This window comes from Petaurus breviceps, unplaced genomic scaffold (genome assembly GCF_028583685.1).
Source record: "Petaurus breviceps papuanus isolate PSGF00001 unplaced genomic scaffold, PetGlider_PUasm1.0 174, whole genome shotgun sequence".
Taxonomy (NCBI): domain Eukaryota; kingdom Metazoa; phylum Chordata; class Mammalia; order Diprotodontia; family Petauridae; genus Petaurus; species Petaurus breviceps.
Genome location: NW_027185761.1, coordinates 65,403,132 through 65,414,351, shown reverse-complemented (window position 1 = coordinate 65,414,351; position 11,220 = coordinate 65,403,132). Strand labels below are relative to the sequence as shown.

At 46.2% G+C, this 11,220-nt stretch overlaps 1 protein-coding gene across 1 annotated transcript in view; it reads right to left on the bottom strand.

Annotated features, from left to right (window-relative positions):
• The window catches only part of ERC2 (ELKS/RAB6-interacting/CAST family member 2), a 1,053,591-nt gene that overhangs the window by 766,301 nt on the left and 276,070 nt on the right, over positions 1–11,220 (bottom strand). The window contains exon 5 of the mRNA XM_069084575.1: positions 7,151–7,306. Within this exon, the coding sequence (XP_068940676.1) occupies positions 7,151–7,306 (156 nt within the window). The remainder of the gene's footprint in view (positions 1–7,150; positions 7,307–11,220) is intronic.

Genomic DNA, 11,220 nt, shown 5'->3' with positions numbered 1-11,220 from the left:
TGTCTCTCTCTCTCTCTCTGTCTCTCTCTCTCTCTCTCTGTCTCTCTCTCTCTCTCTGTCACACACACACACACACACACACACACACACACACATGAGTAAGAAAGAGAACGTATGGGGAAAGGAAGACCCAGGATGAAGTTAACAAACACAACACCGGAAATTAGACTTCTGTGAGCTTCCATTTGCTCCTTAAAATTACCATCCTTGGAGCAGTTAGGTAGCACAGTGAATAGAGCATCAACCTGGAAGTCAGGAGGACCCGAGTTCAAATCCAGCCTCAGACACTTACCAGCTGTGTGGCCCTGTGTAAGTCATTTGACCCCAATGACCTCAAAAAAATTGGCATCCTCAGAAATAACACAAGAACACAAAAGCATATCTCCTTGTGATCAGTCATACGTATGCTGGATTATATACATGAAATGGGTTCATTTAAAATTATAACTAAGACAAACTCCCAAGGCGGGGCCCCCTTTGGAGAGGAGATGCCCATAACTGCCCCACATCCCCACTAGTAGGGAAATATTTACTGGCTAGAGAAAGAATGTACCAGGAATAGCCTTGGCATCTCTGACACGGGCAATCCAACTACCATCTCAGTGCCTTCAGCAGCTCTGGGAGATTAGGATTTAGTGGGTGGTGCCACAGCGCACAGAGCACTGGGTTTGGAGTCAGGAAGACTCATCTTCATGAGCTCAGATCCAGCCTCAGACACTTCCTGGCTGTGTGTCCCTGGGCAAGTCACTGAACCCTGTTGGCCTCAGTTTGCTCATCTGTCAAATGAGCTGGAGAAGTATCTTTGGCAAAAACCCCGGCTGGGGTCATGGAGAGTCGGACAGGACTGACCAACAAAAGAGTGCACTGGAGAGAACAGCCTGGAGACAGAGGCACTGGGCTCACAACCCACTTCTGACACCACCCATGTGGCCTCCCTAGGCCTCTGCTTCCTGATCTGTAAAAGGAGGCTGGGCTGCGTGTCCTGTCATAACTCCATGTGCCCACGACGCTGATGGGGAAGGAAAGGGCAAAGAACAGTGTTTAAGAGAAATGCAGTGTCCTTGGTGGGGGCCGAGATGTTCCCCCTCCCAGCAGTAACAGTGAAAATGGAAAATGGCACAGCCAGAAACGCAGGGCTGCAGAAGCCCAAGAAAGGCAAGGCAAGCACGGGCCGAAGGCCAGCCAGCATGACATCAGGCACGTCGAGGCCTGTGCAAACCTCACACCCACTTCGTCTCTCCCCCCAGCCATCTGCAGCGCTCCTTGCGCCCCTCAAGAGAAGAACCCGCCAAAGCAAACAGCCTCTTTGTCATCCCCATGCAGCCTTCCCTTCCTGAGGAGGGCACGGATGATCACGGCCCGGGCTGGGCGAGGGGCTTCCAAACCTCAGAGGCTAGGGAGAAAATGTGCTTGAGATTCAGACCAAAAGGGGCCAAGCACCGAAGGCAGCTGAGGGAAGGTGAGGCTCCTCTGCTCCGAGGGCCAGAGCAAGGGGACCAAGCCAGCCTCTGACAAGGCCTTCTTCAAGAGGCCAGCCAGAATTCTTTCCCCCAACCTAATGATGGTATTCTCCAAGGACTAATACAGCAGCTGAGAGACACAGTGTGTAAAGGGCCTGGAGTGGGGAACTGAGTTCCAAACCAGTTTCCCACCTCTGCAATCACTCTCTCACCTCCACAGCTGCTGCTTCCCCTGACCCTTCCCTCCGATCATACTGGCCACAAGGATTTCATTTCCTTACTACCACTAACGATGAATGCTGCAATTTGGGGGGCATTCACTGACCAAACTCTGTCTAGGCTTAAGGTCAAAATGTAGAGCTACCAAAGCCCCCATTTTACAATAAGGAACCAGGCTCCTAAAAACAGAATTAGGACACATCTCCTAGGATCTCGACAAGTCCAGTGTTCACTTCTCTAAAGTACAGAGCTTCTTGGTCACTTGTATTTACCCAGGAACCCAGAGGTGTCACAGTGTGGACATATACACACATACATATATGCATGTGTATGTGTGTGTGTGTGTGTATTTTTTTAACCTGGCATTTTTATAAAGTGAGCTCCCAATAAGGAAACCCCTGTGGCAATGCACTAGGCCCTGCTAAGCCTTAAAAATGTGTCTGAAGCCAGAAGAGGCTCAGTGGCCTGTGCAGGGCCCCACGGCCAGCAGGTACCAGAGGCGCTCGTGACTCCGGGGCTGGCTCGAAAGCAAGTCAAAGTCAAGTCGAGGAGACCTTATTAAGTGTTTACCAGGGACCAGCTGAGCTGATACCAAGATGGGTTAAGAGCGGTCCCTGGCCTCAGGGAGCTCCCACTCAAAATACCGAATAACAAGACACACAGAGCGATGCTGGAGATGACAGGAGGCCACTGATCGGCTCCCTGGACAGAGTTCTGGGCCCGAGGTCGGGAGGACACTTCAGAGTTCAGACACTTCCCAGCTGAGTGAGCCTGGGCAAGTCACTGAATCTGTCTGCCTCAGTTTCCTCATCTGTAAAATAGGAATATGAACAACAGCTCCCTCCCAGAGTCGTCATGAGGACCCATGAACACAATATTTATGAAGGGCATACACAGTGTCTGGGCATAGGAAGTGCTGTGTCAAACTCAGCCATCGTTGTTACTGTTATTTTTATTATAGAAGCACTGTAAGATGTCATGTCAGCTCTTTGAGAGAGGTACTATTGTGACCCTCATTCCCAGATGAGGAAACTGAGGCAGACAGAGCTTGAGTGACTTGGTCGGGGTCACACAGCAAGGAAGTGCCAGAGACAAAATTCGAACTCGGGTCTTCCTGACTCCAAGCCCAGCACTCCATCCACTGTGGCTGTTTAAGGTAGTTACAGAGGAGACAGAACATCCGTGACGTGCTGCCTCCGATTCTTGGGGGTCATTGTGTTTAACGTCTTGCCGGCTGTAAGGCAGTCTAGATAGGAGGCCCAGAGCCAAGAGATGGGGGCTTGCTCCTGGCCCAGCTGGAGGCCAGGGTCCCATGCCGGGGAGGAAGGCACAGGAGGACTGGAAAGGGAGGAGGCGGCCGTTAGCAAGGGCTTTGAAAGCCCAGCCAAGCACTTTGTATTTGATTCCAGAGCACAGGAGCGCTCAGAAAGCAAGGAGGAACGTTCCAGGCTCTCTCCTCAAATCAGGGCTCTAGGCCTTGAGAGAGAAAAAGGTCTTGGTCCAAGTGTCTAGAACGGCAGCTCCACAGCAAGCTGAGCTCCCCATCCAGGGCATCCTTGAGTCCCGCAAAGGGAAAGCACCATGAAGATCTGGGAGCCATTACCCTGCATTCTGGAGTGGCTTCTGGGGCCTGGAGACCCCGGCTGGGAGGCCACGCCACTCTGGCCCTCCAGCCCTGGTGCCCTTAGCTGCCTGGACAGGCGGGGCTCCACTCAGAGCACTGGATCCAGCCACATCCTGCCCTTGTGCCCTTTGCATACGCCCCAACCTCCTAGGACCACAGACCAATGCAGACTGCCCCTGCTCCTGGCCAGGCCACAATGGCCAGCTTCCCTAGGGCTCCCCCCCCACCAAAAACCACCATTCCCCTGTGTGTTGTCTGCCCCTGTTATTAGCTCATGAGTTCCTGGAGGGAAGGGACTGTCTCACCTTTGTACTTGCACTCCTGGCACTGGGCATATAGTAAGCACTTAATAAATGCTTAAATGCAGGCATAGATACGGGGCTAAATGGGATGTCATATATGTCTGTCTACATGTGTACATACACATATATGTCTTACTGTGCTTATATACACATACATGTGTGTTTATATGTAGGCATGTGTTGTACATTGTATGTAACTTTGTGTGTATGTGTGACATTGCATTGCACAGGGCACATCCACATGTGTCATGTGATCGTATTTATGTGTTATGTAAATGCAACATGCATGGACACGTGCATTGTGTTGGTGTCTTATATGTGTATGTATATATAACTGCATTTAGATATTTATTTCTATTGCAATATTATATATTTTATGTTTTTAGATTACATTAATCTGAAAAAGGGACCATAAGCATCACCAGAGGACTGTCAAAGGGGTCTTCATGATAGAAACAAAGGTTAAGGGCCCCTGATTCCTTTATTTTACACTTAAGAAAACTGATGCCCAGGGAGGTGAAGTAACTTGGCCAAGGCCACAGAGACAGTGATCAAGTCAAGATCTGTATGCAGGTCCTCAGACTCAAACCCAGCCCTCTCTATGCTTCCCCATGTGGCCTTCTACCTGAGAAGACCCAAGAATAAAGGACACTGGGTAGAGAAAACTGAAAAAAAAAAACCCTGCCTCATGAAAGAAATGAAGATCACCCTAGCAACAGAGCACTGCAATTACTTGTGGCCATGGCCGTGTTGGTCTGCTGTCCTTAATCAATTTGTCCTTTTTCTCTTTTTTAATAAAAACTTTGCCTAATTTTTTGTTCTGATGACCCAAAAGCCCCAGGGCACATCAGTCTCTGGGGACACAAAGAGCCTTGTCTGGCCATCCCCTGGGAGGGAAGCCAGGCTCCCCAGCATAGCTTTGGTCTCTGGTGACATCGTTAATGGCCAGACAGAGCTGGTGACAGACATGAGGAGCCAGGTGTGCCCTTGGGGTGGGATCCACATATCTAATGAGCAATCAGAGATTCCCGGCCAACACTGCCGGCCAAATAGCCTCCCCACCACCTCTCAGCCCTCCTGGGCAGTCTCCTTCCTGAGAGCTAGACTGGGCAAACTCTGCTCCTCTAATGAAAGCCATGTACCTCTGATTCTCCCCAGAGAGGGGCTCCCCTGACACAGGGGGGAGCCAGGAAAGGAAGGCTGTTCAGGAAAATGGATCCCAGAGCTGAGGATTGCCAGTGAAATCCTTCAGAAATTCTCCTCGTCCATCCACACAGCCAAAGGGCTAAGTCCTAAATCTCCATGTGTAGGAGCTCCATGGTGCAAAGACACTGGGCCTTGGAGATTTCAACTCAAAGCCCACCTGCCACTACCAGCATAATATGAACCCTCTGCGGCTCAGTGTCCTCATCTGTAAAGGGAGGGCGTTAGGGACCTGGTGGGCCCCACAGTTTCCTTTAAGCTCTTGTTCTATGAGCCTATAACTGAATTCCAAACCCATTTCTACCACTTCACACACTGGACAAATCATTTAAGCTGTCTGGGCTCCAGTTTCCTGAAATGAAGGCCCTGGGCTGTATAATCTCTGAGTTCCTTCCAGCTTTGAATCCAGCGTACATATTTCAATACAAACTCCACATTCAGAAGCAGGGGACCTGGGTTTGAATCCCACTCACCACCTGTGAGATCTTGGTTGGGTGAGTTTAGGGTTCTTCCACCAAAAAAGGATGGTGTTCAACTCAATGGCCTAGGAAGTCAGCTGGAGATCCAAGATGCTGTGACATCTGCAAGAAACCCCCAAGGGACAAAGAGGAAACGCTGACTCGTCCTCCCTTTCCAGCTGGCTTTATTTTTGACTTGAAAAAGAAATCCCTCCAGCTCCCCTACAGTTTTCTCCCAGAAAACCACACTAGTCTAACACTCCCTCCCTTTATAAAGAAATAAATAGGATTTAAACCTGGAACAAGAACAGAGAAGCAATCAAAGAGTATTGTAATGCAAAGATTTTTGTTTTAAGAAGAAATACCCTTGAGACAGAGAGGGACAATTTTTTAAAAAATGAAAGTACCCAAAAGATCTGTGCAAGATGCCCCCTGAATGAAACAGATGAACAAACCAAAATTAAATATAGAAGAAAGGAAGCAGGCCTGACCTGCAGCAGGCGGGAGAGGGGAAGGGAGGAGAGCCAAGGCCAACACTTTGGCTGTGTGTGCGTGTGTGTGTGTCTGTGTGTGCGTCTGTGTGCGTGTCTGTGTGTGCGTGTGTGTCTGTGTGTGCATGTGTCTCTGTGTGCATGTGTGTGTCTGTGTGTGCGTGTGTGTCTGTCTGCATGTGTGCGTGTGTGTCTGTCTGCATGTGTCTGTGTGTGCGTGTGCGTGTGTGTCTGTGTCTGTGTGAAGCTACTGTCTCCAATAACCCATCAACATCCCATAGCAACAGCCAAAAACAAAGAGCATCAGAAAGATAGGAACCCGTGATTCTGAAATCAGACAGCACTGGAGCTTAGCAGGAAAGTGCCTTCTTGCACGGCTGCAAATCCAGAAAAAAGCATCAGGAGGAAAGAACTTGGTGGACCTTCCAGTGTGGAAAGCCCCTCTGGTACAGACTGATAACTCATCCATAACTTGCAATCTTAGTTTCCTAGGATACCAAGAGGTTAAATGACTTGCCCAGGGTCACACAGCCAGGATGTTCCAGGGGAAGAACTTGAACCCAGCTCTTCCCAAATTTGAGGCCAGGTTGGTATCCAATATGTACATAGTATATATCTACATACACACATATTGCATGCCCACATATGAATATACTACACATTATAATAGGTACAGCACTTTGTAAATATGGTTTATTACTATTATAATGCCACATTACTTCTCTAATGGAAATATTTATTGTTGTTTTCACTCATGTCTCACTCTCTGTGACCTTGTTTGGGGTTTCCTTGGCAGAGATACTGGAGTGGTTTGCCATTTCCTTCTCCAGCTCATTTTACAGATGAGGAAACAGAGGCAAACAGGGTTCAGTGACTTGCCCAGGGTCACACAGCGAATAAGTGTCTGAGGCTGGATTTGAACTCAGGTCTCCCTAACTCGGGGTCTGGTGCTCTTTGCACTGTGGCACCCCCTAGCTGCACAATGGAAACATAAGGGAACTAAAAATTAAAAGCATCACACCCATAGAGAAGATGGTGATTAAAGTATTTCCCTCCAGTGACCTGAAATCTAAGCCTCTATGTTGCTCAAAGCCTCTAACTTTTCCAGAAGAATCATGGGATCATAGTTCAGAACCCACCCCCCTCATTTTACATTTGAAGAAACTAAGACCCAGGGAGTTGAGGTCATTGCCCACGAGGAGGCAAGATTTGAACCTGGGTCCTTGGCCCACTGAGCCAGCAGACTCCCCACTGCTTGGTGGCCTCTGAACTCTACAAATGACCACCAGTGTTGAAGGAGCCCTGAGCGGCCTCACTTCCCCAGTCCCCAGCCCACCTCCCCAGGTGGTCCAGTCCCCCAGTGTGGGAGCCTTGGGCCCGGCCATGGCCATACCTTGTTCTTCATAAACTTGGAATGGCTCTTGTAGACCTCCACCTGCTTGATCTCTTCCTCACGCTCCTCCGTGTTCAGGACCCCATTGGCTTTCAGCATCTGGATCTCATCCTCCAGGTCCCGGATGTTCCGCTCCAACGAAGCAATTTTTGTGTCCTGTCAGTAACAATGGAGAGGAAACGTTATGTTCCTCAGGCCCAAAATGGGGCACAAGGGAGCAAATGTTGGAGTGCAAGCATCCTTAGTTAGAAGCAGAAAGAACCTAAATGCAGGATTCAATCTGTATTAGTCCGTGAAAAAAAAAGCATTTCTAAAGCATTTCCTGTGTTAGCAGCGGAGATACAGAGAAAGCAAAAAAAAAGCCTATATTAGAATATACCGGTATGAGCACAGAGATCTGTAGAGACAAACCTAACTCCACAGAGACACATGCTTTAATGTATCTACACTGGACCCATTCCTCTAATGGAAAGGCTTTATCAGAACATGTCTAGATAGAGATTTCTATATTAAAATATTTATATTCTACATAGAATATCTACCTATATTAGAATATACATCTACATGGAGATGTATGCATCTCTATAGCTAACCACACATATATAAATATGTACATGCATATATACATGCACATACATGTATATACGCATGTATATGTATATATGTATATTTAAGGCATCTAGGTGGCTCAGGTGATAGAATTCTGGTCTTGGAATCAGGAAGATCTAAGTTCAAATCCTAGCTCAGACCCTTACTAGTTGGGTGACCCTGGGCAAGTCACTTAACCTCCTTTTGCCTCAGTTTCCACACCTGCAAAATAAGGATAATAAAATCACCTACCTCCCAAGGCTGTGAAGATCAAATGAGATAATATTTGTGTTTTGTTGCTGTTAAGTGGTTTCAGTCATGTCCCACTCTTCATGACCCCATTTGGGTTTCATGGTGAAGATACTGAATTTCGGGCATATGCCATTTCCTTCCAGAAAGGATTTTTTACAGATTAGGAAACGGAGGCAAACAGCATTAAGTGACTTGCCCAGAGTCACACAGCTGGTAAGTGTCTCAGGCCATATTTGAACTCAGAAATAGGAGTCTTCCTATAAAGCTTTTTGCTAATCTCACAGTGCTATGTGAATGTTATTTGTTATTAACGTTTATGTTTCTTTAAAAAGAATCTGTTATACTTTTCTGATCGTGGAAATGATGATATTCTCATTGGGCACCTAATTCACCTAGACTTGTCATATCACACTGAGGACCAAATTTACAAGGCAAGTCAACAGCAATAGTCAATGTAACCCAGGAAAAGGGGAGAAGATGAGGAGGATAAGATCTGGCATTTATGTGGCATTTTGTAGTCAGCAGAGTGGACACCCTGAGGACATCACATGAGCCATACAACTAACACCCTGATAAGGTAGTCACTGGAACTGTTGTCTGCATTTCACAGATAGAGAAGCTAACTCAAAGAGAGTTTAAGTGATTTAATTAAGGATCAAAAGAGCCTCCATCTAGGGCTGGAAGGGACTTCAGAGGCCAGTTGGCTCAACTTTCCCCCTTTTACAGATGAGGAAACTGAGGCCCACAGAGGTTCCACAACTCTCCCAGGGCACACAGGCAGCACACCTCAAAACAGGATTAGAAGCCAGTTCCTCTGACCCAGAGTCAGGCTCTTTCCCTTTCAGCTCCCTGTCTCACAAGTGCCAGAGTCAAGATACGAACCCCGGTGTTCCTAACTCCCAAGCCCAGTACTTCCCTCTATATCTATGTCATACTGCCTGGCACTATTGATGTCAAAAGTTTTACAATTTTGGATATAGTTCCCAAGTTTTGTCCAACTGTAGAAGGCATGTTTGGAATTTGGCTCTGGAATAAGCTGAAAGTCAAGTGCACTGAGACGGATCAAGATGGCATCTGGATTAAATGTTACTGATGCTCTAAGGACAGAAACACTTTGCAGAGACCTGGAAACAGGTTCTAAGCCTGGACTAGAGGCGTGATATCGATCAACTTGTGAAAATGATGGGAGACTTCGACTAAGCTTCTGCCGGCACATGGTCTGGGCCAGAATCAGAATCAATAAGATATTAATATTAATAAGATTTCCTTCAATAACCAATCAAACACAGGACTTATTAAGTACCTACTATGCATCTCAAACTGTACATCAAGTAGAAGGTACTTGAGCTAAACTTCACAGGAAAAAAGGGATTTTAACAGACAAATAATGAGATGGGACATCCCAGACATGGGGACAGTCTGTGCAAACAGAAGGAGGAGGTGGAAAGTTCTGTGTCAAGAACAGAAAATAAACCTGACTAGAACCTAAAATACACGAAGGGAAGATCTGTGTCATCAGCCTGAAAAGGAAAGTTGTCTAAGGGGTCAAAGGTGGTGGCCCATGCAGCTCATCAACAAAGCATTCAAGACACATGCAAAGAATGCAGAAACAAAGGAAGAAGAAAAGAACCATAGTCCTCTGGGGGAGAGTGTAAGGAGTGTGAGGGGAGGCTCGAGAGCAGCTCTCAGGTCCCTCAAAGGATTTTGCTTTTTAGTAAATTGGGAAGGAGGGAAGGGGGAAGAGGCCAAAATAGGCACCATGGCAGCACCAAGCCCACTGCTTTGAGTGGGTATTTTGTTGTTCAGATGCCTGGCTCCTCGTGACCCCATTTGAGGTTTTCTTGACAAAGACACTGGAGTGCTTTGCATTTCCTTCTCCAGCTCATTTTACAGATAAGGAACTGAGTGGGTGGGGTTATGCTAATGAACAACAGTCATTATTTTCCTCTGCTTTCAATTCTAAAGAGAATTACCATCTTTTGAAATAGAAAAATGGAACCCCAAGAGTTAACAGGGAGTCAAAACCAGAGATGAGTCATGTCCAGAGAACACCTACATCTTCCAGAGTGCCAGTCCTCAAGCCCTGGATCCATTACACCCCAACATTCAGAAAGAGCTAGTTGATATGATCACTGATCTAGAGTTAGGAATCTTGGGAAGACATAAATAACAGGTCCTGGGTTCCAAGATTTAAGACCAAATTTCCTGATTTTCCACAAAGGGATGACTACTAGTAGAGTCTGCCACTGATGTGCAAGTGAGTTTCATCTCTGCTTCTATAAAAAGTATATAGCACATTATTAAAAGTGTGATTTGTGAACATTTCAAAAGGGAAATAGCAATCATTAAAAGTCAGCATGACTTCATCAAGAATAGGTCTTGCCACATGAATACACTCCCCCCTTTTTTTAAACCAAGCAACCAGTCAAATCTAAGAAATGATGAAGACATATTATACCTGGACTTTTATAAACCATTTAATAGACTGCCTCATGGAATGTGGAAGAAACATCAGGTAGATTAGCAAATGGGAGAATGACAGGACCCAAAGAGTAGCTTCATTGTCATCTTGGGGGGATGTCTCTGGTGAAGTATTCCAGAGATCTACATTTGGCCCTATGCTATGTATCATTTTTATCACTGACTTGGATGAAGACATTCTTGCCAAATTTGAAAATGTTATGAAGTGGGGAAAAAAGAGGTGTCATGATGGGTGAGACTGTCCAAAAAGATCTATAAGGCTAGAATGAGAAACAGAATTTAATGAGATGGAAATTATGAGGGATAAGTGTAAAGTTCTATACTTAGTTTAAAAAAATATCAACATTAAAGGTAGAACTGAAGAGCAGCTCAAGTGAAAAAGATCTGGGGATTTCAGTGGACCATAAACTCAATACTAATGAACAGCCGATAGTAACATGACATCCAATAAAGCTATTGACATCCTAGTCTAACATTAAAAGAGGAACACTATCAAGAATGAGGGGTGTCAACATTTGGCTAGTCTTTGTCCTAGTAAGACAACATCTTAAGCAGTTCAGTTCTAGACACATTTTAGGAAAGATATTGACAGCTGGAAAAAGTGTTAATGATAATAATAGTCCATTGAGTACTTGAAGGTTTTCAAAGGATTTTACATGCATAATCTAATATGATCCTCACAACAGCCTGGTGAGATGGGTACTGTTATTTTCCCCATTTCATCAATGAGGAAACACAGGTTGATATGG